This window comes from Callorhinus ursinus, unplaced genomic scaffold (assembly GCF_003265705.2).
Source record: "Callorhinus ursinus isolate GAN/ISIS: 27379988/994484 unplaced genomic scaffold, GSC_fseal_2.0 scaffold155, whole genome shotgun sequence".
Taxonomy (NCBI): Eukaryota; Metazoa; Chordata; class Mammalia; order Carnivora; family Otariidae; genus Callorhinus; species Callorhinus ursinus.
Genome location: NW_027397217.1, coordinates 39,221 through 66,714, shown reverse-complemented (window position 1 = coordinate 66,714; position 27,494 = coordinate 39,221). Strand labels below are relative to the sequence as shown.

Below are 27,494 nucleotides of genomic sequence, written 5' to 3'. Positions count from 1 at the left end.
GTGAGATCATATGATACTTATCTTTCTTTGATTGACTTATTTTGCTTAGCATAATACCCGCTAGTTCCATCCACGTTGTTGCAAATGACAAGATTTCATTTTTTGATGGCTGCGTAATAGTCCATTGTATATACATACCACATCTTCTTTATCCATTCATCTGTTGATGGACATCGAGGCTCTTTCCATAGTTTGGCTATTGCTACTATAAACATCGGGGTGCATGTGTCCCTTTGGATCACTACATTTGTATCTTTGGGGTAAATACCCAGTAGTGCCATTGCTGGGAAGTAGGGTAGCTCTATTTTCAACTTTTTGAGGAAACTCCGTACTGTTTTCCAGAGTGGCTGCATCAGCTTGCATTCCCACAGCCCCAATAATGTTGATATTCTTTAAAGTATATTTATTGAGCCCACTTTCTGTGCAGGCCCTGGTCTGGGAACAGACTTCTAGTGCCAAACAAGACAGACAGATCTCTGTCCTCGTGGAGTTTACATTCTAGATGGAGAGGCAAATAGTACTTGAGTAAGCCGGTAACTCAATGGATATTTTTCATTAGTGATAAGTTGAAATGTGCTATGAAGAAAAATATTTATACACATATGGTAATAGGATAGAGAACAGAGGGGGGTGAGGACAGCGTTTGGTAGGATGGTCAGGGACAGCTTGTCTGATCACCCAGGTTGGAACCAGGCAGTTTGGGGCATGGGAGGGAAGAGTCCTACACAGCAGGCCCTGGGAGTTTTGACAGAAGGCACCATTTCTCCCTGCTCCAGATCCCATTGAGTGTTTTACTCAGTGAGACCCTAATGGATGCCTGCCCCCACCCCAGGGAGTAGCAGAGTTTGAATGAAGAGTCAGGGGACATTCCAGATACACTCAGGGTAGAGAGGAAGATGGTGGGAAAGACCAAAAGCCAAGATACCAGAAGGGGGCCGCTGAAATAGAGCAGGTGAGGCACAGAGAAAGGCTGACTGACCTGGGCCAGTGCCCGGAGGGAAGGACAGAAGGGCAAATTCAAGCAATATGTAAGGGGTCAAGTCCATGAGCAGGACGTGTGATTGGAAGGAGTCAACAGCGATGATTGCAGTTTCTGGCTGGATTCGAGGCAAATGATGATTTTATTTAAGGCATTTCTGCAGATTTCCTTGGGGAGATTTACTGTGCCTTTACCTCCTCAGATTAGAGGACATCTATGAGTGCCCTTATGACTTTATTGAAGTGTTCGATGGACAGCAAGTTGCCTCACTCTCCATGGGCAGATTTTGTGCTGGGACAGAGCTCACGTTCCTCTCCTCTTTAAACATCATGACTGTGGTGTTCAGAAGTGATGCCGTGATCACCAACACAGGGTTTTACGCTCTGTACAATGCCATTCGGCAAGATGGAAGGGAGAATGGTGGGTATCCTGATATGTACCTGGGAGGGAAGTTAGATCTAATTTGTGTCATTTCCCTTTATGAGAGGAGGTGCTTTCTAAATCTGACCTGCAGAGTCCACCATCATTAATGACATCCTGAGTGACGTCCACTCTGACACTAACAGCCCCCAGCTGACCCCTCACCCTGCTCTGCCACCTGCTGTCATTTTCTACCATCAAAATATCCTGGCTAAAGAAACAGATGGCTGAATCACATACCTTGCATTGACTGTGCGTGTAGATGGAGGACCTGAATGAGGGTCTCCCTTTTCCAAAGAAAGGGAAGATGCAGTAGGGCAAATCCTTCTGCAACAAACCTACCTCAAACTACAACTACCATCCCACCTGACTCCAGCTGAATTCCATACAAAAACCATCCAGAACGGACCTCTTATATTCTGCAGCAGGACATGGGGAACATTCTAGAGCTCTCAGTGGATTATGCTTGGGTGACCATGCAATTTATTCTCTATTCAGGATACTTCTGAGGGTTTAAAGGGGACTCTAAAATAATCAAGAGGCATTACTTGATCTTCAACAGTTGTAAATCAGTATTATCCTAAGCAAATCAGGACATAAGGCCACCCTACCTAGAGCCCGATGGCCTAACGTGGAAAAAAATGTGCCCAGGTGCTGGGCATTCTGTAACTGCAGAAGGTCCTAGAGTTTTGGAGACAGCGCCACGGCTCAGAAACCTCTGTCTTCCTGTCCCACAGGTGCATCGCTGAGACTGGTGAACGGCAGTCACAGGTGTGAGGGCCGGGTGGAGGTCTTCTACAACGGCACCTGGGGCACTCTGTGTGATGACAGCTGGGACATGACAGACGCCAGGGTGGTGTGCCAGCAGCTTGGCTGTGGCGAGGCCTTGTCAGCCCCAGCTCAGAGCTACTTTGATGGAGGCACTGGCCACATCATGCTGGATGATGTTCAGTGCAAAGGGAACGAAGCCAAGGTGTGGCAATGCATGCACAACGGCTGGTTCTCCCACAACTGCGGGCACCACGAGGATGCCAGTGCCATCTGCTCAGGTGAGCCCCCACGGGGCACGGCACACCTCATAGAGAGTCTTGCCTATCAGCAGCCTCTGGGGAGGGAGAAGTCAATGCCAGCAGGTAATACTCAGAAAGGAATCCGGGGCTTCAAGCCAACTTTTTAAGTCAGTTTGTTTAAGAGTTGGTTTTCCTTCCCTTAAATTATTGTGTCTGTAAAATGTTCAAGGTTCCCCCCCACCCACTTAAAAGTTGTGATAATTAGATGGAGGGTTTGTATAATCAGACATCCCATTCCTGGGTAGACATGCCACGGTGTTGGTGACGGTCCACTCTCCCCTGAGTAGGAGTAGTAGCTGGTGTCCCAAGAGGGCTTAGCATGTGCCAGGCTCCATGCTGAAACCAGTGCATTCACACTCTCATTTGACCTTCACAGTCTTTAATAAAAGAAACTCTTACATTCTCATCTTATTGATAAGGCAACAAAAGCATATCCAAGATCACACACTGGCCCATACTCTGCTCGGTATCACCCCCAAGGTACTGTATGAAAGACTGAGCTTGGCTCAGTTACTAAAGCTCCTCCAGGCCCATAACTGAGCAAAAGTAAATAAATACCATATTTTTATTTGCTTTCAATTTTACTATTTCCAGCAATTAGATGAAATATCATGGGGCTGAAAAGCAGATTGTGGCCCCACACCCAATGGGCCCTGACGTAGGCTGCCAATCTTTAACCAGCATTGATAGGTTTTGCTACTACACTCCCAACTACCCACAAAAAATGTGTTTGCTCCTTAAAAAAAAAAAAAAAAAAAGATTTTCTTTTGTGAGTCACGTGACTGTCTTACTCATTCTTTCTTTTGCTCTTTGAGTAGGTGTTGATGGCAGTCCGAAAGTAGGACCAACAGGTACTGTTGCTCTTCAGTACATTTCAGTGGCTGCCAGGCCTCGGAGTGATTATCTCTGGTCCTGGCTACTCGTTAATCCTGTAATCGGGGCATAGTTGGCAGCATAAACCTTCTGTTGCTGAAGAACCAGAGCGACACAGCCCATTAGTGTTGACATATTGGTGGGGCTGGGGGTCTGCAGAGGGTGGGGAGAGGGCGGGGTGGGGGGCGGGTAGCGTTCAGGTTCACCAGCGATGAACCCAGTCGTGTCTGGGCCCCAGTGTTGCCATGAGTTGGCACCTGCCGTGATAGAGGGCTAGCTGCTTGCAGGGATGATCATGCCACAGATGCTGTGGAAAGCAAGGAAATGGGAACCGCAGGTCAGCCCTCAGCAAGCTCTATCAAAGCACTCCTATCCGCACATTTAGTATGCAGGCGTCCCAACTCTTAAAGGGCCAGTCATCTCTGTCCAGAGAAGTCACAGCTTTGAGTGTCAGTACTTTTGAGTGTTTTAGAAGAGTATGTGGATAAAAGTCCTTGCTCACAGTATCGTTTTTTCCTCTGCATATTTTCACAGACCCCACTGGTGACAGCCCTGCTACAGGTGCGTCAGCTTTACTTAAACCCTTCTCGTGGTTTTAGATTTGCCTTATCTTCAGTGTTAGCGCTTCCAGCAGCTAGATGATGCTCTCTTCTGCTTACACGTAAGAAGCTGCAGCACAGAGGAGACTTTAACTTAAATTCCACACCAAATCCAATATTTCAGCCATAAAACGGATGCTTTACGGGACGTTGGTGCTGACTTCAGCTGGGATTTGTGTATAATACGAGGGATCTTCCAACACAACCGGCCGGTGACGTGTCCTGAGAAAGGACGCTTAGGCTTGCTTTGTCCTTGTATCTTTCCGTGAAAACACGTGCTCAGCCCTGTCTATGCATCTGGGTCCAGAAAGCCCTGTCAACTGTATGGCATGGTCATTTCTTCTCACGAAGCCCTGTAAGCTCGACAGGACAGGTGTAACGCTCTTATCTGACAGAGAACAGCGTCAAAAACTCAGAGGGGTCCCCAAAGCCAACTTTTTTGTTATCAGGCAAAGCAGCCCTGGAGCAAACTCCCCTCATTCCTGCTCCCCATGCCTTCTAACCCTTCAGAAAACACCAGCACGGGTCAGCGCCCCCTTCTGATGGGGTTTCTTCACCCTTTCTTGCAGATGAAAACTCCCCCTGTGGCGGTTTGCTCACAAATAATTCGGGCTCCTTCTCCAGCCCTTGGTATCCTAAAAAATACCCTGTAAATGTGGTGTGTACCTGGGACATACACGTGGACGCCAGGGCTCGTGTCAAGCTCACATTTGAAGTGGTGAGGTGAGTAACTATCTCCCACTTTGCTCAGTTTTATAAACACAGTTATCCTACCCACTGCCCCTACCCCCACCAATAAACAAACAAAGAAACAAAGAAATAAAAGCCACCTTCCATAGTTAATTCTCCAAAGTGAGGAAGGCCTTGGAGGCCCGTTGGGTAACACTGATCAAAATTTTAAAGGCACAAGTCTTTTAATGTAGCAGTTCTAGTTCCAGAAGATGAGTCTACTGACAAAGTCTCATGCACTGAGGATAATCATGGCAGCCTTCTTGTAGGAGCACTAGATTGGAAACAGTGTAATTGCCCATCAGTAGAGGATCCATCACACACCTAGGGGTATGGCCATGGAATGGTCTGCAGGAAAGTCTTGGACAACAGGGCAGCAGCTGACATCTGTGCCAGATGCCTAGAAGGAAACAAAAGGAAACTGTTTATAGGAGCTGCTTCTAAGAAGTAGAGTGAAGCCAGAGGGACTGGTCTGTGGTGGGAGAAAATTTTACTTTTCACCAAAAACCTGTCCATACCACTTAAATTCTGTTCTCTGTGCTTATAATGCATGTCCAGGAAATGCAATTACATGGAAACTTTACAAATTGGAAGGTTTTTATAAACAGGAAGTCACATACTGCCTGTTAGCAGGGTCATATTTACCTCCAATCTGTGTGAAAAGATGTAGGGTTCAGGTGGCTCTTCCAGAACCCTCCCTTCCTGAACCCATCTGTGCAGTGCTTAATGAAGGAAAAGTCCCAGCAGACGGAGTCTGAGTGATATCGTTACTTCACAGGATGGAAAACTTCTACGGGTGTCCGTACGACTTCATCGAAGTCTTTGACGGCCCGCAAAACGAGTCTTTTTCTCTGGGAAGGTTCTGTTCTGGTACAATCCCAATATTCACCTCCTCCTCAAATCGCCTGATGGTGGTCTTCCACAGCGATGCTATCCTCACCAACATGGGCTTTTATGCATCCTATGAGTCTGTTGTGCAAGACGAGAACAATACCGGTAGGTCCTTTGGTCGTTTTGGTTCTGGCCCTGCCTGGTGATGAAAGCGAGGTGGGTGGCCGACTCTGACCGGGCACCAGGGATGGGCAGGGGTGCCCCCCTCCCTCGTTTACCCCCGAGATCTGATTGGGGGAAATGGCTGAACACCCACTTGTGGGCCGCGGAGCAACATGCACATCTTCCGATACTAAAGCTCATCACACGGCACCAAGGAAGGGTCTCGCCTGGTGCTGCCTCTGAGCCTGTTTCGTTCAACACACGCGTGTAGTCTCTTTACACCTGCTTCAAGATGTTGCCCACCAAGACCGGCCACAACCAGGGTCAGCATGCCTGGTGCTGCCCACCCCACACCGGGCTTTCTGGGGCCTCCTTTTGCCTCTGCCAAATAGACAATCCTGTCTGGGGAAAAGCTTTGAAAAAGACCCCTCAGAAAATCACACAGATGTGAGAGATGGAACCCAAAGTACCCTTTACGGCCGACTTTTACCCTCCCTCAGTGGCTCCCTCCGCACGTCGGAGGAGAGCCCTCGAAAGCTGGTCAACTCCCAGGAGAGGCCCAGGCCCTTCCTCGAAGGCAGGGGCAAAGCGGCAGCGCCCAGAGCGTGACCCGGCCGTGTCTGCCTTCCCCAGATGTGGCCCTCAGGCTGGCTGGTGGCAGCCACCCGTGCGAGGGCCGCGTGGAGCTGCACTACAACGGCACCTGGGGGACAGTGTGTGATGACAGCTGGGACCTGCGTGACGCCCAGGTGGTGTGCGGGCAGCTGTCGTGTGGCAAGGCCGTGTCGGCCCCCGGCAGGGCGCATTTCCACCGAGGCCTGGGCCCCATTGCCCTGGACGACATGGAGTGTGTGGGGACGGAAGCCAGGCTGTGGCAGTGCCTGCACGGTGGCTGGTTCTCTCACAACTGTGGCCACCATGAAGATGCTGGCGTCATCTGCTCAGGTGGGTCTGATTCCGACCCAAGCGAGTGGGCGAAATGGCATTCCCAACAGTACTCAGAGCAGGGGGGGACCCTAATGTCACCATTTCCCCAGCTTCAGCCATCCGGATGCTCCTGCAGGGTTTCCACCCACCTACCACCCACACTCTACTTTCCCCGATACTTTCTTTTACGTGGACTCTTCTTCTTTCATTTTCATGAAATCATTTTACAAGGAAGTTCTATATCCCCACCATACATGGACAGCCAGGATCACTTACCAAAGATAGACAATACATACCACTAGACACAGTGGCAATAAAGCAATGTTAAAATGTTAAAAAATTAAACAATGAACTGTCTAATCTGAACAATTCGTGCCCATGCATATCTGAAAATATCCTTAATCAGAATGTAACTCAATTTAAAATTTTAAATTGTAATGCTTTATAAATACGTAACTCTTAAAATAGAAGAGGCACCATCTCAAATTATCTCACGTCCCACCAACGATGAGCCATGCCTCTGGGAAACATCTCTTTGGTTCATCCCTCTTGTTGCCCAGGTGACACAGAGATGGCTCTTAAAGTCACAGAGCTGGGAACCCAGGCTCCAGCCCAGGGCTGTTATTCCTCAGTTTTATCCCAGATGCGTTTCTGCAAATGAATTCAAAAGCCCCCATTTCTCTGCATCCTTCTGGGTTTGGCTGGGAAGAGGCAAAGTTGTTTATCAGCTAGACCTGGCCAAAAAATGACCAGAGGATGGAAGAGCAAGCAGGGGTGGGGGTACTAGAAGCTTCTGAGAGGATAAGATAGAAGTCAAAGGACAGAGTCAGTGTTGAAGGAAAGCAGAAGTGGAAGCCACGTGCTGAATATGACATCTGAGGACGTGGCTGGGGCCCGAAGGAGCAGGGAGGTGTGGAACCAGAACCCTGGACAGAGCCACCCGAGGTGGGTGGGAGGCGATGGGGACAGAGTTCACCTTCACCCTGGCCCTTCAGCTTCCTCCAGGTGCTGACGCTGCCAGTGTGTGTCCTTGACACAAACATAGTTCTGCACTTTGCAAGCTGACACTTGCTCTGGGAGGCAAGATCCACACACCCAGGAAGAAGTACAAAACCAAACCAACTGGAAAGATAGGCACTCTACAGAAGGCAACCATTACTGTGGCCAGTTTGGGGTGGGGGGGACAATGCCGATGTCCAGCAACTGGACAAAAATGAACCCAGCGACCCAGGACACCTAGTGGTTGTAATCATGGCAACTCGGCGCCATTCTCACATGCCCAGATTGGGTGCAATTTCTCCCCAGAACAAGACAGGGACCTTTCTGTTTCAAATAAGCAGATCAACCTCTCGGGTTTGGGAAGAAAGAAAGGACATGACATATGATCACCTTTTGATCTACGTCTCTCCTAGCCTCTCTGCCTTACTCCACACCATCAGCTGCTATGAGTTACCCAGCTTCAGGTAATTTCGATTATTCTCTATTGAGTAACTGTAACTTATCTTGGCAAAGTCACTCTGGGAAGGAGGGCAGTGGTTTGGGGGCCAAATGCCCTGGATCTGTCATCCTGGCTTCATCAGTTAGGAACTGTGGGATCCCGAATAAATCTCTGAACCTCCTCCTATAGATAAGGAGGAGGAGGAGGGTGATAGCATTTGCCTCCTAAAGCCATGCTGCGACTCAGTGCTCTCTCTGTGTAGAGGGGGTAGAGCAGTGCCTGCCGTGTGGGGCACATGATTTAGAGGCAGCCAGCTCCTTCCAAGCACTGCAAGGATTCATCTCTGTTTGTACTACTTTCTACCTGACACAATTACAAGGAATGAAGAAGCTGAACATGTAACTTGGTCTTTCCCCGATTCTGTGACCGGCTCAATAGTTGTCACATTTTAAATTAGGTCAGCGGCCTGTTTGTGGCAGAGTCTGTAAGAGTAAATACAATATGCAGGGGAGTTAGAAAAAAAGGAATGACCCCAGACCCTCAAAGGAAGCACCAAAGTAGGTTATACCAAACAACAGGGATGCCCAAAGAATACTTTCTTTAAAATCTATCTGCTTAAAAACAATCTATCAACCACCATGCTCTGATTTTCTGGAATGTGCATCAGTTGCGTCCTCCCGGGGCATGCACCAGCTAGCTGGGCGATGCGAGGAGCACCCCCGCCAAGCAAGGACCGAGGAAGGGAATCGATCTAGAATCAGAAACTATACATAACCCACAAGGCAGAGGGCCCACCAACAGTTAACTGAGAGTTAAATATGTTTGACGCTTAAGATGTTGTATCCTGTTCTTTTGTGTTTCACTCTGTCCTTAGCATATTTCCCGAAGCCGACAGAGGTGCCCACATCAGCAGGTAAGCCGTTCCTCTCCCCTCAGCTGCCTTCCCTGACTCGAGTTTTAGCTCAGAAACGCTGCAGCATGACTGCTGTGGGAGGAAGTGTCCCCGCTGCAAACACTCCTCCGCAGCCTCAGGTGGGCACACAGGGGCTGCTGTTGGGGGCAGGGCTCAGGATGCCTGGGCTCGCCTGGAAAATCTGCGGTTGGAAGGTGAGCAGCAAGAAGCTATGAGATGCACGAATGGCTTCTGGGGACTGGTCTGGAGGGCTGAGGGTGGCCCGCTCACCCCAAATCTTCTCCCCCCCAACTCCCACCATGAGCTGTCCTTGGCTGTGTTCTGAGCGTACCCGGTTTCTGTTCCCTTCTGCAACCCTGCCCTTTGAACATGAGGGGCGGCCAGGAATAGACCACCCTGTATGCTCCCAGGAGCATCCACATATATGTGGTGGCACCTGAGCCTGAGAACAACATTGATGGAAGCTACACTGTTGTCAGTTGACCAATGTGTGCAAGGGCACAGAGAATATTACACACACACACACACACACACATACACACACACACACACACACACCGAAGTGGTATGTGCATGTTAGCTTCTCAGGAAAAATCCAACAAACCCTGTAAGCAGCGTCTCCACACTTAAAGCTTCCCCATGTCCAGGACAGATCTCCATTCTCATTCTGGAAAAGTTGCCTGCTGGCTTAAGATATGGGAGGACCCCATTCAACTTGAGTGACTCTAAAGGTCTAGAAAATAATCAGTAATGGTGGGGCGACTGGGTGGCTCAGTCATTAAGCGTCTGCCTTCGACTCCGGTCATGATCCCAGGGTCCTGGGATCGAGCCCCGCATCGGGCTCCCTGCTCAGCAGGAAGCCTGCTTCTCCCTCTCCCACTCCCCCTGCTTGTGTTCCCTCTCTCGCTGTGTCTCTCTCTGTCAAATAAATAAATAAAATCTTTAAAAAAAAATAGAAAATAATCAGTAATGGTACTTACAAAGTTGTCCGGAGGATGAAATGACACATCCCACATGAACCCTTAGTCAAGCATATGACACAGTATAAATGAACAACACGTTAACTATTTTGTTGGTGGTGGTATTTTAGTTCCTAAGGCAAATTCTTTCAGAATCACTGTCTCAGAGGTTTGGGCCAGGCTGTAAAAATCCAGGTGGGACAGTCCTAGAGGCATAAGAACAACTGTTTATACGGGCTTGCTGAGTCGAGTTTAAATTGAGACAATGATCTTCGAACCATCAACCACCCTCATTTCTATTATTTTTTTAAAGATTTAATTACTTTATTTATTTATTTATTTATTTATTTATTTATTTATTTGGGAGGGGGCAGAGGGAGAAAGAATCTCAAGCAGACTCCACCGTCAGCACGAAGCCTGTTGCGGGGCTCAATCCTACGACCCTGAGATCATGACCTGAGCCGAAACCAAAGTTAGACGCTTATCAGGCTGCACCCGCAGGTGCCCCACTCTGTTTCTATTATTAAACCACCCTCAGGGCGCCTGGGTGGCTCAGTCGGTTAAGCGTCTGCCTTCGGCTCAGGTCATGATCCCGGGGTCCTGGGATCGAGTCCTGCATGGGGCTCCCCCCTCCGCGGGAAGCCTGCTTCTCCCTCTGCCTCTGCCGCTCCCCCTGCTTGTGCTTGCTCTCTGTCAAATAAATAAATAAAATCTTAAAAAAAAAAAAACAAACACAACCACCCTCGTGTTTTCCTTTATCTCAGCAGATTCTGCAGCTAGTGGGCATCCAGGGATCTGTGAGTTCACCTCCATTTTATCTGCTGATTGGTGACGAGCCATCTAGTGCTGGGGCCCGCACACCGGGTCTCCCTCAGCACCCTTCACTTTCCCTGACAATGCTCTTAACTCCAGACCTTTCCCGGAAGGTGGAGGCCCGGAGCTGTTTCCCATACCCATGGAGCTCTACTCTGCCCCCAGGGAAAAAGCCGTTCGGGGTGTTAGCAGGTTTGAAGTCATCCTTTCCGTATAGGAGATCGGCGAGTCAGCAGGACTGAGACCCTGGCTCCTGACCCGAAGTGGTGGCTGGTGTCACAGAGGTGGTGGCAGGCCAGAGAAGACAGGAGGCTCTGGGGGCAGGCAGGCATGGTGGCAGACATTTCCAGACTGTACCTGCAACCCCACCTGGGCCCCTGGATGCTGAAGCTGAACTCGGTGGTTCTGAGAAGCTCTCTGGGCTGATGGGGCCATACCTTCACAAACCCAACATCCACTTCCTTTCTTTTATTGTCTTACTCTTCACCAGAATAATATGTACACCATCACATTTTAAATGCTAACTATTCGATTAGAGATTGGATGGGGTTGTTTAAAGGCAAACTCATGCAAGTGAGGCAGATGGTATTGAGAAGATTATGCAATTGCGCTGTTGATTTGGAATGTCCTTATGATGACTGTTTTCTTTTTCACATGTACAGTTTCTTCGGCTCCTGGGGAACAGCCACCTGTTTTCCATCCAATAGGTATCTTTTCCATTCTTACATTTTATAACTTCTTTTCCTAGGCTGGCATTTGGGGCCGACAGAAATGTAGCCAACGTAATTTTCCTGGCCCTGGTGCTGTAGGGAATAAAAGCTGTGCTCATCAGAGGCAAGCTGGTGAGATGGTGGGTTGTGCCCGCACGGGGACCTTTTCAAGGACAGCCAGCCACCCACCCATCCTCAGTGGCATCACAAAAGGCCCGTAGGAAGGCCCTGGCCCACACAGTGCTCTTGGGGGCCCTTCTCTAAGGGGACCCCATGAACCAGCCCAATCTCTGGGGCTCAGAATCTGAGAACCAACCTCATCTGCTTTTGGTTCAAGGGCAAATTTCACTCAGTCGGCACCTTACCTTCTTGTAGGAGCGACACCCCCTCTTCCTCTCTGCTCGCTTTCCCAGCCCCAACCTTCTCCCTCATCCTCCAATAAATACTTCATCCTTTTTAAATTCAAGTAAGATGAAATTAATTTTGTTCTGAGAACTCCATGACATTCTTCAAGAGACTTGGATAAGAAATGTAAAGTCTGAACTTCAAGCATTCTGCTGAATGGCTTTGAATTTTTGGAGAAAGACAAAATGACACCCCAGACAGGGAAGAAAGCAGAAAAGTTGTTTTCAAGTGTGTTTTCTACAAAGTCACCACATGGCCCGGATTCCCATAAAGAAACGGCCCCGGTGCGGGTAAAACGCTGTAGAGTTTGCGCTAAATTTCAGAAACCAAAAGCAGTCCTATGGTCTCCTTTGCAGCTATCACTTGCCGGTGGACACAGGCTGCCCGGAGCGCGGGCAGCGGGCAGCAGGCTGGGGTAGACTTCTCTAGCTGGAAATGCTGGAGAGTCGTGGGAACCTTCTCAAGCCTCTCTGCCCTTGGCTCCTGCAGATCTGCCCGTGGTGCGGCTGGCGGCCGGGAGGAGCAGGTGCGAGGGCCGCGTGGAGATCCTCTACGACGGCACCTGGGGGGCGGTGTGTGACCACCTCTGGGGCCTGCCCGCCGCGCAGGTGGTGTGCCGGCAGCTGAGCTGCGGACTGGCCCTGGCGGCCCCAAGGGGCAGTCTGTTTGGTGGCGGCTCGGGCCCCATCTTCCTGGACAGCGTGCGCTGCGCGGGCAACGAGACCAGCCTGGGGCAATGCCACCACCTTGGCCTGTCGGTCCATAACTGTGGACACCACGAGGATGCCGGGGCCGTCTGCTCAGGTACCTGAACTCTCCCCGAGCCCGGGTTCCCTCCCCAAGCAACAGAGCCGGACCTGCCAGGCAGGCCAACCCTGAAAGCCTTGGGCTTCCAGGTCATGAAAACAGCTGGTCCCGTTTGCCTGGAATTTTCCCAGTTGTAGCGCTGGAAGTTCCCTGTCCCGGGAACCCACTCAGATTCAGCTAACTCAGGACACTGGTCACACTAGCCTCAGGTGTGCCTGATATCACAGCCTCTTCCCCTGCTCCTAAGAAGAGCAGAGAAACGAAGAGCAAAAACGTGCCCGGAGAACAGGAAGTTGTGCCCCTGCTCGGGACGGTTTTTAATTTCCAGGAATGATTTTCCGATGTGTGTCAATCCCACAAATTTCTCATGAAGGTATTTCTCAGAGAGAGCTACATATGAATGCTCTCCTGATTCGCTGATTGCCCAAGTGGGGATTTTCTTGCCATTAGGGACAGTTTTATGCAACCGTTCAAAAAAGCTGAATGAACATTTAAAAACCCTGCTTGGTTACCTTTTGCTAGTAGTTGATGTATGCAACAAACATCTGTGACCCCCCCACCCCACGGCCCAGAGCCACCCTCTCCTCAGAGGGTTCCGGGAGACAAGGGCCCCAGATGGGTAAAGATGCAGATGAGGTGAGGATAGCTCTATCCCACCCTGTTGTTTTGGTAGTTTTGTTTTTACTTTTATTTGAGAGAGAGAGTGCGTGCACAAGCAAGGGGGAGGGGAAGAGGGAGAAGCCGACTCCCCCCCGAGCAGGGAGCCCAGCGCGGGACTCGATCCCAGGACCCTGGGATCATGACCTGAGCCGAAGGCAGACGCCCAACTGACTGAGCCACCCAGGCACCCCGTTGGGTAGTTTTATAAATCCATAGAGTGAGCCTTTGGTGCTACAAACAAGTCCTGGTATCTCTCAATGAGACTCTGAATCAAAATGGCATCAGATGCTCATCTGACCTATTTTGTAGCTTCAGGTCTGAGTGGCTATCAATGGCTCCTCCCTGGAAGAGCTCAGATAGATGTTTCCAATTAGTGTTCATAAGCCAGGGTCTCACCAGCTGGGGGAAAGTTGGTCTTAGAAATACAGTTGCCTCTGCCAGGCCGTCCTGAACCAGCACACTGGCACAGATGTGGGTTCACACACCACTCAGCCGGTGTGTCTGCGAGCGTGTTGCAAATGTGCACCTGCTCTAACGTGAGGGCCTTGGGTTATCTCTTTCAGCTACGGAAGCTGTCCCAGAACCAACAGTAACAGATCCTACAGTCGGTAACCTTTTTACTGCTTCTTTCAGGGCTTGCTAGCTATTGATTCTTTCTAGTGGATTCCCTGAGGCTGCAGCCAGGAATGTCAGTGCCCGAGGGTTATTTGGGCCGGAAGATGAGGTTGCAAGCAGGGCTGGCTCCTGGTCTGCTCTCTGCTTCTAAAATTTATCCAACTGTGAATCTGGGCCAGTGTACGAGTTTGGCCTAAAGAAAATAATGCCAGGTTGAATTTGACCCATTTCCATGCTGTTGCTTAGCAATTTAATGGCCCAGTTCTAAAATCAGTATCTATCCTTACCTTTGCAATTATCCTATTCCAAATGCAAAGATAAGGAATGAAGGAATGAAGTATCTGAAATCAGAGCTAGCCTGGAAAAACCAGTCACTACATTTGTAAGCACTAATTTAACTTTTCCCTATGGGGCTTGGAAAGAGGAAGTGAGAGATGGTAGAGTACTGGACTTCAGGGCTGGCTATGGTAAAAACTGCAGAAAAGTCCTATTAGGAATTACTTGCCAGAAGAGCTAATCCTGTTCCGGTAGCAACCCCGAGTCTTCCCCAGACTTGCCCGTCATCAAGCTGGCGCGAAGGTATACCACAACGGCAGGTGGGGGACCGTGTGGGATGACCTCTGGGCCACCAGTGTGGCCCACATTGTGTGCCGGCAGCTGGACTGCAGGGAGGGCATCAGAGCCCTAGGGAATGGCCGCTTTGGGGAGGGTGTGGGGAGCTTCCTCCTGGACAGCGTGCAGTGCCGGGGCAATGATGCCCTGCTAGGCACCTGGGCTTGCCTATCCACAACTGTGGCCGCCATGAGGATGCCGGGGTCATTGGCTCAAGGACTCACTCTTTTGACTTTCTCCTGACGTTGCCAGAGCCATGGCTCTGGGGGTAGGCGAGGGGGACCTGGAAATGAATGTGAGGAAGCTCAGGTCCCCTCGGGGTCCTCCAAACACCTGCTTACTGTCTGTTCGAAGCCTCCGGCTCCTTCTTAGCCCTTCTTTATTTGCTGACCTACCCAATGCTTGAACCTACACCCACGAGTTCACTTTAGAGCCCTCAGTCTCTGCCCTCTTCAAGAATTTACCAGATTCCCTCATATCCACCCACTGGCGTAATTGCTCTTCCTAGTCTTTGGCTTAAAATTATGTTTTGAGCCTTAAAACCGCCTTTCTGGTGCTGCTTTGGAGAGTTCCATGAACAAAACCCAGTCCCTCTCATCTGGACCCTTTGTGAAACCATCAGTACTATTTCCTTGGGGCCTCAGTGGTTTGAGATGGTTTCCCTTTCTCCTTTTTTTAATTCAGCCCACATACACGTTATCTCGGGCTGCCAAACAAGTAGGATTACAAAAGCAAGTCAGATGAAATGAAAATACCCACTGCCCGGCTTATCTTAATTTTATAGAGCAAAGACAAGAATGATAGGATTCAGTGAATGCATCCATTCATTTAACAGTTCTTGAGCTCTTTCCCTGCGCCAGGCACAACTCTACATGGAGACATAGAAGTAAGCACAGCAGATGACAATCCAGCCCTCATCGGGGTTCTTTACCAGGGCGAGGGGTCAGGATCATTTGTGCATTTGAACCACAGTAGGTCATTCACAAAAGTAACATTGAATCAGGAGTCATAATATGCTTGATTATGATGAGGAGTCACTCTCCTTTCGTAGTCAGACCTTGGTGCTATGGTATAAACTAGTTGTTAGGTTGGTGAAAATGAGCAATCAGTGTTGGAAACCTAAGGTCAGAATTAGAAAGGTTTCTATACTTTGCAACCCTAGGAAATATTTGCCCTGCACAGCATCAGAGAAACAACCTTTCTGACTCACGCGGGGAGATTATACTGTCCTCACAACCAATGATGATTCTCACCTCCACCTTCACGAAGCCCTAGCTCCAGTTCAATCTCATCCAAGAGGCCTTTCTTACTTGTAATTCCACATTTCAGAAGTCATTTTTGTGTCTAATTTTAGTACATCTGGGGCATAAATGTTTTAAGTAAAAAGGTATCTTCTAAATTTTCTGTTCATGGGTGGGATTTTTGTTTGGATTTTCTCTTATTTTGGTTTTGTTTTTGTTTTACAATTTCAGCATCAGCCACAGAAATGACCACTTCACCTGGTAATTTTATTTTCATTCTTGTTTTATATAAATCATAGGTGGCCGGATCGTCTTGCATATGGTTAGGGTTAAAGTTTATACATCACTAGAAACTAAATATCAAGCTCATATCAAACTAATATAAGGTGCTTGCATATTCATTGGATGCTTAGTAACTTGGGCAGATAGGGCTTACATCCCTTCGGTACGGAGGACATCATTTGCCCAGTGTGCACCCTTGGCCCTTGGTGTACCTGCAGGTCTCTGAGATCAAGTTATAGTGACATGAGCCTCCTTCAGATTCACATATTTGGGAATTCAATGAGTTCATTTTTTTAACAGCACAGGACTTTGGGCATCATGGGCAAAGTTACCCCTGTAATCTGCATTTTCAGAAAATAATAGAGTACCACATCTCCCATGTGTGTTTCACAACACAGTACATCAACCCAGTCAAATACAAATTTTTAGATCTAATTTACATGACTAAATAAGTTGGGGAAATACCAATACCTTGTCTTAAAGATTCGTCGTCTGTTAGCCCATTAAAGTCTTGGACAAGACCTGTGGTAAAGGATCTTTTTTAACACTTGGCTTGACCCAGTGTTTCTCAAATTTCTTTGACCACTGAAACTTTTTGAGTAGAAATGCAGCATCACAGAATTTGGAGCCCAAGAATCTTGGCTTATGTTCTGGCTCTAGCCTTAACCAATTGCATGACAGTGGGCAAGTTCCCTTACCTACCAGAGCCTCCTTTCTTCATCTGTAGAACAGGATAAGGAAGCTTGTCCTGGAGATTAGGTGGCACACACCAGTGCAAGCACAGGGTGACAGGAGCTTGGTAGTCACACCACTAAGGGACATGTGCGCTAACATCTGCTGAGTCCAACCTGGCTCTGATTTAAGCCACATGACACATGTGTCTTTTTGTAAACTTCCCTCTTGAGGACTTTGGGGACCATCCTAGGGCTTGAGTTGATCAATATGTGGCTAAGTAAGTTGGAGAAATACCATCTCAAAACAAATCAATTCAAGTCAAGTTTTCTCCGACAGTAAACACTCATGAAAGTAGTTCTTGGTCCATATTTCCAAAATCTCAGAGCCCTCTGCCAGGCTTGGGAGAAACTGACCTCTAAGAAAATCGGACAATGAAATCAATTTGTCTCTTCGTGGTTGGATTTGTGAGAATCAGCTGCTAGCTCTCTCGGGCAAGGTCAAGTTCAGTATGGCACCATCACCATATAACATTTTTTTCAAGATTTGGAAGATACCTTAGAGACTGTTCAGACCTAAAATCACAAACAGGCAGCCCATTGGGCCAGTTTTGACACAGGGAGAGGTTTTGATTCAGACAATAGAGTTTTGCCTGTGCAATGTTTAATTTTCTTTTAATACCACATTTTACAAATGAGCGATTTGATATAGAAGTCCAGATTTCAAGCTCTTTTGGAGAACCCAGAGGATAGGAAGTGCTAGCATGAATTTTGTCAAGGCACCAATTGTCTGGGGTTGAGCAGAAAAGGGACGCTTTACATGGGCAGTGCTGTCTGGTTTCTTCCTGGTCTGCGCCAATTATTTCTGGGGCTAGAGGCATCTCCATTTGGATGCTTGGTGCCTCCCAAACGTCAATGTTCAAATAAACCACTTGGGGATCTTTTTTTTTTAAGATTTAGTTATTTATTTATTTATTTTAGAGGAAGAGAGAGAGAGCAGACAGCATGAGTGGGAGGGGCAGAGGGAGAGGGAGAGAGAATCTCAAGCAGACTCCCCACTGAGTGGGCAGAGCCCGACTCACGGCTGGATCTCACGACGCTGAGATCATGACCTGAACCGAAACCAAGAGTCAAAGGTTTAATAGACTGAGCTACCTAGGTGCCCCACCTGGAGATCTTTTGAAATGCAGACTCTGATTCGGTAGTTCTGGGGTAGGTCCTGAGGGTTTGCATTTCTAACAAGGTGATGCAGATGCTGCTAGCCCATGGATTAGCCCTTCAGATACTTCAGAGGAAGCTGAGAGATGCAAAGGGACTTGTCCAAAGTCATATACTTGGTTACACAAAGAGCAGAGACTAGGACCCAGGTCTCTTGGGTCCCAAACCAAAATACCACTTTCCTCATTATTTATTTCCCTTAGCTCAATGATACAGAGAATAGGAAAATCAAAGAGGAACAGAGCATAATCAAATATGAACACAATTTGGGCAGAATTTGTAAACAGGGTGATTTAAAAAAAAAATTATTTACCAATGAACTTGATGGACAAGGATGGTATTTAATTAAAATTTCCTTGAATTGTGCCTGTGTTGACAGTTCCTGACTCCACTGCAGCCACAGATTTGGTCCTTGGAACTGGTAACAACTTTTCTGCTGATTTGCCCTCTTCCTGTCTTTAGGGGGTATTGCTGTGTTGAAGTTCTACCTAGGTGGGACACTTGTACTCTTGGTCCAGGGGTCGCTTGGCTGCATCAATCCCTTGGAAAATAGACTCGAATCCAGAAATAGACACCAAGTGCCTTTACACAGCCAAGTTTGGGTCCCAACATTCAAGCTTACATGAAAGTATCCACAGAGCCTGTTGTTTTTACTTCTTACACACGAGTAACAACTGGCTATCTGGTCTCCCCACTGGCTGTATATTATGAAAGACAACAAACTGGGGAAGGAGAAGAGCTGCTCATATGACAGCCACAGTGGCAACTGCAGGAAATGCTAACAGATCATCTGATAGCCAGGGAAGTGTTCAGAAACCAAGTAAATGTCACCAGACTTTCTAAATATTCCGATATGGACCCAAAATGCCCACTAACCTCGACATCCTCTGAGGTACCCCTGTATGACAGCTCTGAGCCACAGTGGTTTCTTCCACATGAGCCTGAATCAAGCAGGGTGGACTATGTCTTCTGTTTAAAAAGACAGGGCAGCCCCGCATCAGGCTCCCTGCTCGGCGGGAAGCCTGCTTCTCCCTCTCCCACTCCCCCTGCTTGTGTTCCCTCTCTCGCTGTCTCTCTCTCTCTGTCGAATAAATAAACAAAATCTTTAAAAAAAATAAATAAATAAAAGGACAGGGCAGGGAAACGTGCTCCATTTCAGGAAAGTTTTTATTTATAATGCTTCATGTTTTGCTTTGGGTGCCTTAACTTTTATTCAGGAGGTTGGGAAATGACTAGTCCTCACACTTGAATTTTTCCAACAACAAAATCAGGTAGAAGAGATCTTAGGAAAGGCAGAATTGTGTAGAACTAGAAAATGCACAAAAACTTTCTCATCGATTGACTGGTTTTCCTGTTTGTGTTTCCTATTTAGGCATAATTTCTACTTCAGCAGAAGTGACTTCTTCACCTGGTAATGCCCTCTGCCCTCTGCAAATGTAGGCAGATGGGTCAACAAGACTGCCTGCGCCATGTCACCAGGGCCAAAGCCAAGACAGCTTTTGGGAGGGGGGCGCGGAGGGAAGGAGTGTCAGGTTGTCACAGTCTTTGAGGGGAGTGCCTAGCCTGGGCCAGACCCTGTGCCAGGCACAAGGTGGTGGTGGTGCCTCTCGGGAAGACAGAGAGGGGAACTCACTGGCCAGGTGAGATCACCTGTGATAGGTTCTCAGAGCATCACATATCTCTCCTTCATAGCGCTGGTCACAGCTGCACTTTGACAGAACAGGAGCCCTGTCTCGCTTTCTTTATTGTTTGACTCCAGCATCTAGCACAGTGTCTGCCATAGAGGAGATTGATGGATCAAAATCTGTTGATTAAATAAATGAAGTCTTTGATTTCTATGCTCCAGGGATGGAGAGAAGAAAATGAGTTAACTATAACACAAGTATTTTTGCCATTTAGGAGGTTTTGACCAATTGCCTTTCCTCATTTCCAGAATCTTTTAGTATTACTGTAACCACCTCAACAGGTAATTTTTATGGTGTTGTGGGCTCTATCCATCTTACTTGCTATAAATTATCTTATTTGATATTCCAGGGAGCTCATTATGCAATTGCTTATGTCCTGATCAAGTTATTTTATTCTTTAGAGTTGTTAAATATGTTTATACTGACCTGACTCACATAGGCCACCTCTGTACCCCCTGATGGTGAATGAATTCTGGGCAGCCAAGCTAAATGCATGGGCCAAGGGAAAATAGTTCAGCCAATTCCCAAACTCAAAAATAAGTCACTCACTGGACTGACTGGTGGTCTATCGTCAACTGCCCATGGTGGGAGTTTCTCCTGGAGACCAACCACAGCGTGGGTGTTGGCAAGATGGCAGGGAGTCAAGCCATGGCTTTGATTGATCCTCCTCAGACATTCACCCAGCATTCGGCAAGGATGATCATGTGCCAGGCTCTGTGCCAAGGTATTGAGGGATACAGGGTCAACCACAGTTAACAAGTAACTTTAGTCTTGAACGATAATCTTGAGTGATGCTGGCTGCAATTATCTGAGGAGTTCCTGATGTGACTTTGGGGTGAACAGTTTTACAAATAGAGTGTTAGAGGTTTATTTATGAGGAGGACAATAAAGAGGGTGCTCTTCCCTACTCTTCAGTGCTAAAGCAATGAAATAAAACACCAGAGTCAATACCAAAATATGGCCTTTATTACCGAGAAGTTTTGGTTGGAGGGCAACTCTTAGTACAAGAGGCAAATGGACCTGCCACCCCCTCCTTACCCGCAGTCTGGGTCTTAGGACAGCCCACCTAGAGAAAGCTCCAGTCTATAGAGCTCGCCCTTTCCTCTGTCACTGTCTTCCAACCATTTGAGGAGAGGAGAGAGGACCAGGCAAAGGAATCCTTCCAATTACAGAATCTTTGTGAGACTAGCCCATATTGGGAGAAACTTGGACCAATGGTTGTTGCCCTCTGAGTAGGTAATGTCCTCCTTCTCCAAGGGGAGAAGTAAAGGGTGGGCAAGAGGAATGGAGACCCAAGGAGTGGAGGGGTGGCCTAGAGGCAATGGAGGATCTAGGGATGCCCTGCCATAGGCCCTGTCTGGAAAGCAAGAAGACAAGACAGGCCAGTCATACTGATCTAGGACGGCCACCTTTACGTCTCCTGTATCTTACGAACACGTAAGCCTGATATGGGTGTCTTATTGCAGCCTTGTTATTTTTGTTCACCTGCAGCTTCAGTAGCAACCGCTGTGACCTCCACACCAGGTAAGACACTGTCTCCTGCCCCATTAAGTGCCTCTTCTTGGAGTTCCATTCATCAGACTAGGCTGTTCTATGGAAAGCTTATCCCCAGCACAGCCTCAGTAAGAACAGACCCCAGGAGTCCTCTTCTCTCTGTTGGTATTTAGGTCTTTTCTTCTCTTTTTCTACAGATAGCGCTTCAACCTCAGCAGAAGTGACCTCTCCCTCCGGTAAATGCTCTCTTGTAGTGTGGTTTAAATCAATGAGACCAGCTTCTCACTTGCCATGTTCTATTTAGAAAATGAGCCCACGTGATGACCATGTTGACCACAAAGTAGACTGAATGAAAAGACACACTGAAGTGTCCTTTCTCCCATTTTTAAGTGCCCTATTTCTCTGTCCCTAAACAGATACATCTTCAACTTCAGCAGAAGGAGACACACCCCCTGGTAATGTTCTCTGCCTGTCACATTTCTTAAGTTAAATATGATCAACTCTCCCTCTTTCTTTGGGCAAATGAACATAGGTACTGAATATTTTGTCTGTCGCAGAAGCCCTGATGGAAACAGAAGTCCCAGCGTCCTTTTCACAGAAATGAAGCTTCATGTTCTCTTCATGCATCCATAGTCACAGGAGTGGTCCCTCCGCTAGGAAACACCCCCTGCTTGTTGCGCTGGTCTTAATCAGATGTGCCCATGGGAGGCAAGGGCAGGGGCTCCACACGTCCACTCGCTTGGTGGTCTGTGTTATGTTACAGGTGATGCTTTGATCCATCCTGCACACCCAAATGCAAGAGAACTCGATTGTGATAGTGTTGGTTCTACCCATTTGCAATTCCATCTTCTACCACACTGTCGTTCAACCCAAAACATTCCCTTGTCTTTTCACTGATATTTGAGTTTGATTCTTCTTTGTTCGCAGCTACAACCCCCACTCCAGGAGAAGAGGCGCCTTCACCAGGTACGCACTCTGCTCTTTGCGGTGCCCCCTGGTGAGTGACTGAGAAACCGCAGCCCAGCAGGAGCGGACACACCCAGAGAAAACACTTCCTATCTCCCCAAGAGAGGTCAGGAGAGAGGAGAGGGAGGTCTGGTTGGTTCCAGGCCCCTGGAGCCAACGGTGGTTATGATTCCGAACACGGTGGAGGCAGATGAGAGGACAGGATGAGCAGGGCTGAAGCGTCAACCCTGGACGATACCTTAGAGACGACCCACAGCAGCGATTCTCAAACGTTAATGTACAAGCGGTCGGCCTGGAGAACTTGTTAAAATGCAGTTTCGGATTTCGTGGCTCCAGGTGGAGGCTGGATTCTGCATTTCTCACAGGCTCCCGGGAGATGCCCATGTTGCTGGTCATGGGCCACATTCGAGGAGGAAAATGCTGAACCACTACCTTCGTTTTGGAGGAAAATGAGGCCACTGTCTTAACTCAGGCAGCCATAACTAAATATCCCAAACCATGTGGCTTAAACAACAGAAATTTATTTTCCACAGTGCCAGCAGGGTTGGCGTCTAGCGAGGGTCTTCTCTTGGGTTGAAGATGGCCACCTTCTCACTGAGTGCTTTCCTCGGTGAATGCTCTCTGAAGGAGGGTGGGGAGAGGCACTCTGGTATGTCTTCTTATAAGGACACTAGTGCCATCAGATGGGGGCCCCCCCTTATGACCTCACTTGAGCATGATTACTTCCTCAGAGACCCCATCTCCAAATACATCCACGCTGGGGGTTAGGGCTTTGACATGTGAACTTTGAGGGGACATAATTCAGTCCACAACAGTCACAGGGCAGGGCAAGCTAGGTCTCCCAGCTCCCATGCAACATCCTCCCTGCTCCCAGGCTTTGCTGATGAACCTGCCTATGTGACTCCATCCGATGGAGCAGATACTGAGCTCTTCAGTAGCGAGACCTACTGCTTTCTTATATTTTATTTCTTTCCTTTCTTTTCAAGTCCTCGTTACTTTGAAGACACAATGGTATAAAAAGCAGTGAAACCAAGTTTAGAACCTTCCTCTTACTTATATTTAAGGATTGTTTGCCTCCCTCCCTCCTTCCATCCCTCCCTCCCTTCCTTCTTTCCCTGGCCCCACCACGACCTCACTTTTGGCAGAAGATCCCTTCTCTTGTCATTCTCACTGGCTCTTGACATCACATGAAGTGAGCTTTTCTTTGCAGATCTGGTTGATGGTAACCGGGTTGATTGTCACATAGATCAGGAGGCACTCACACACTTTACTTCCTTTATGAAATCATGACAGCAAAATCACTTCCTGCCTCGTGGAGTGTAGGGCAGATGTGGTGGCCATTATTAGCCCATTACCTTCCTTCCCCCTTATCCTTATTCCCCTCACAGTGTGCAGAATGAAGGCAACACCCACATTTTATACTCCTGAAAGGCAGAGCGCTGTAGAAAGGCTGTATGCTTTGGGGCCTCCCAGGTCAGAGCTGAAGATGTCCCAGGCATGTTTACAAGCTCTCTGAGTCTCGACTTCCTTATCTCTAAAACACTGACAATATTTCCCTGGAACAGCTGTTGTAGGGATTCGAGATGTAAATTATAGGACATAGCATGGATGCTCCAAATGGGAGTTGTTCGTCTATCTGGCAAAATGCCAATTCATTTGCCATTTTACTCCTGGATGTAGATGTCCACGAGATAAATAAGCAGGGTGGATTCTATTCTATGCAACTTATGGATCAGGCTTATTTTCATAAACTTGTAGTGTACAGCGGTAAAATTTCAATGACATGCAATATTAATGCTTTCTTTTTTACTGGAAACAATTTTTTTCTCTCTTTTTTTTTTGGCAGCCATAAATCTGATTTCAACAAAAGTGACATCATCACCTGGTAAAGATCATATGCCTGTTGCTACACTAACCCTTAGCTGTATAGTAATGTATACAACCGTATTCTATCATAAAATCCATTGTTACTTTTCCTACCTTGTTTCCTTCTGTATATTTCACATGGAATTATAGCTCTCAGATATGATCTTCTTCTTATCTAAAAATGTTTCTGAGAAATCTGATTGGTTTTCTTCATTTAATTGTCCTGATCAAATTATTTTATTCCTTAGAGTTTTTAAATATGTTTATATTGACCTGACTCACATAGGCCACCTCAATAAACATTTTTCCTACAAAATCTGATGCTGTTATATTCTTCCTATAAAAATTCTGTATATTTATAAGGCTTCTTTTCTGACCATTTATCGAATTATTTTCTTTTTGGAGAATAAACAGGACACACCACTTGCTACGTTTTGATAAGAAAATAAAACTTAGTGGACAGTATTTCTGCACCTAAACCTAAGCAGAAACTCAAACAAAACAACTAGTGTCTAAACCTCGAGAAAATGTGTGGTTCTTTTTCAGGTTTGAATATAAATATGTGACTTTGAGGATACGCATTTTTTTTTTAAGCTCAGTTTTTCTTTTTACAGTTACAATTTCAATTGGTGAGGACATGACCCCTTTACCTGGTAAGTTGTGTTTGTTCTAAGCACTTAAATTATCAAATCATTATTAATACCATTAAAGCCATATTTTTTCTTCAAAGTTGCTTCTCTTTACAGAAAACTTTTATGAGCTAATAAGTAGATATGTGCACACAGATGTGTGTCCACACACACACACACACACATACCTTTGTGGGTCGGAAGCCCCACATTCACCTCCTGGGACCTCACCGTAAAGACATTTGCCTTTATTCGTAGTTCCCACAAACATGGTTATCTTGGTCCAATATCACAGCAACAAATTAGATGAGGAGCAAACAGCTATCCTAAACCAGGATACTGTAGCCACAGAGAAACCACAGCCAGTGGTATTTATTAGCATTCACTAAACATCTTCTATGGACCAAAGAGAGCAGGAAGTTGGAAACAGTCACCGGCAACCACTTTATATGAAGACAAATCGTTTCACACACATCTATGGGTGTGGCACCACCAACATAATACAGATTTTTAAAATAATTTTTACTTTTTAAATCCCCTGAAGTATAATTATATACAATGAATTGCACACATCTATGAGATTTTTCTAATGTAGCCAACTGTGCAACCACCAGCACAATCAAGCCATGGAGTGTTCCCATCACCCAGAAAAGTTCCTTCATGTCCTTTCGCAGTAAATCCCCCAGGCAACCACAGGTCTGCTTTCTGTCCCTGTAGATTAGATTTGTTTTTCTAGAATCTCATATAAATGCAATCAGATATGTGCTCTTTTGCGTCTGACTTCTTTTGCTTAACAAATTGTTTTTGAGATTTGTCCAGATGGTTCCTTATATTGGTACTTTGCTCCTTTTTATTGCTTACTAATATTCCGGTGGATGGGTCTTCTGCAATTTATCCCCTCTCCTGCGGGGGTACATAAGGGTGCTACCCGGTTTTTGTCTCCAGTGGAGAATTCTGCTACATACAAATCTTTCAGTGCACATCTGTTCTCAGTTACCCCGAGTAAACACCTGGAAGTGGAAGAGCGAGGTCACAGAAGACACTTTTTACAGTTCAGATGTTGGTTTTTATTCATCAGGAGTAAAAGAAATTTTATAGGATGGATTTGTTCACTAAGTCAAGCCAGTGCCTCAACAATTCTCCCAAGATTGGAGTTTTTTTGCCATTTTGTTTTCTTTTGGTGTTTAGTGTTTTTGTTTAAGGATGAAATTCTTAGGTATCTGGGCAACTAGGCTGACAATATCCGATGTTCTTTGAGGGCTTTGGTTAATGCAGGTTTGACTTTTTATGAGAGAGGGAGTGCCACGGTGGGGGTGGAGGGGGAGGAAAGGAAGGAGAGAGAGAGACAGAGAGAGAGGGCAGCACCACCAGGCATGGTGGATCTCACTGTGGTGTCGTTTCTTCCGTGGCAAATGACGCATGACCCGGAGATGCGGGGCAGTGGAGGACGGCGGTCGCGCCTGTCACCGCTGTCCCCTGACTCACTTTCTGTCCTCCTGCAGACCTGCCCCTGCGCCTGGCCAACGGGCGCAGCCGCTGTGAGGGCCGGGTTGAGGTCCGCCACCAGGGCGTGTGGGGCACGGTGTGCGACGACCACTGGGACATCAGGGATGCCCGCGTCGTGTGCCGCCTGCTGGGCTGTGGCCGCGCGCTCGCTGCCCCAGGGCGCTGCCACTTTGGCCAGGGCTCGGGGCCCATCCTGCTGGACAACGTGCGCTGCGCGGGCACCGAGGACACACTGGACCGCTGCGGCCACTCGGGCTGGGCCCAGCACAACTGCCGGCACTGGGAGGACGCGGGCGTGATCTGTGCAGGTGTGTCCCCAGGCTCCGTGCCTTGTCCCCTGCCAGCGCTCCTAAGGCCAGGGGACAGCACGTTGGCCATGGCGCCCTCTGCTAGGATAGCAAGGGCGTATTTGCCACACAACCACTGTGCTGAATATTTTCATGGCACAGCTTTGTGGTTTTCTTCATCGATTTTGTCCAATTCCAATTCAGGGCAATATTTGTTCTGAAATAGGGCTACAAGATTATGAGGTCGAAGGAAGAAGGAACAGTATAATGCAGTGATTAAGGACGTAGAACTTGAGGCTATCGGTCAGACCAAAAGACCCTTTTTCAATTTCTGACAAGGTCATCAAGGGCACAATCCTAGGTAGACACCCTTGACCCAGCCCTCAGGAGTCCGAACCCTACAATATCCTAGGCTCCCTCTGTGTTCCTTTCATCCAAGATTTGGCCTATCCCTTTCCTGGAGTACTTTTTGTTACCACCCGGTACCCATCTTGGCATTCTGACCTCCAGAGGTTGCCCCTCTTCTGTGTGGAGTAGTACTTTCTTATGTTTGTCTTAAATTTACCCAGGTAAATCTCAAAAAGTGACGGAATTGTAAGATCTGGTGAACAAGTCCGAGCTTCTTTGTCTGTTCCATATTTAGTTTTTTACAGGTAAACAAAGGAATCACTCCCAGTGCTTTTATCTTTACGTGGGAGGTACTCTTGTTCTAAGTAGAAATGGATCGTACGTAGAAAAACCACCAGAGTCCCCCAGAGACAAAGCGTCCCGCAGAGAGCCTTATGAGTAAGAGTTGGCCTGGGGTCTTGGGCTCTTATCTCCAGGATCCTCGCTTTCACTGTGTCTGTTCACAGTTCCAGCCATCCCTTCTGCTGTCAGCAGGCCCACTAGAAAGCGTCATTCATTTTCCAGTCTTGGATTATACACCAAGGGGGTTCCTTTCCATTGGGTATAGCGACAGAAGGACCAGAGGTCTGGGGCCAAGAGCATCTGAAGGGGTTGAGTGAATGTGGCCAGCCATGCTCCCTGGGCTGGGCCCTGGCCCTGGGTTACTGTCCTGCCTTGCTTCTGGGCTAGGGAGGCCTTTGAGGGCCACAGGCTGCCTATGTCCCAGCCTGAGATCCCAA

At 47.7% G+C, this 27,494-nt stretch overlaps 1 protein-coding gene across 1 annotated transcript in view; it reads left to right on the top strand.

Moving 5' to 3' along the window:
* The window catches only part of LOC112830467 (scavenger receptor cysteine-rich domain-containing protein DMBT1-like), a gene marked incomplete at its 5' end in the record, with an annotated part of 180,515 nt that overhangs the window by 146,222 nt on the left and 6,799 nt on the right, over positions 1–27,494 (top strand). The window contains 10 exon segments of the mRNA XM_073890438.1: positions 1,182–1,399; positions 2,137–2,448; positions 4,511–4,664; positions 5,449–5,666; positions 6,297–6,608; positions 8,965–9,135; positions 12,318–12,632; positions 13,859–13,903; positions 14,479–14,676; positions 26,077–26,388. Coding sequence (XP_073746539.1) covers positions 1,182–1,399; positions 2,137–2,448; positions 4,511–4,664; positions 5,449–5,666; positions 6,297–6,608; positions 8,965–9,135; positions 12,318–12,632; positions 13,859–13,903; positions 14,479–14,676; positions 26,077–26,388 — 2,255 coding nt within the window.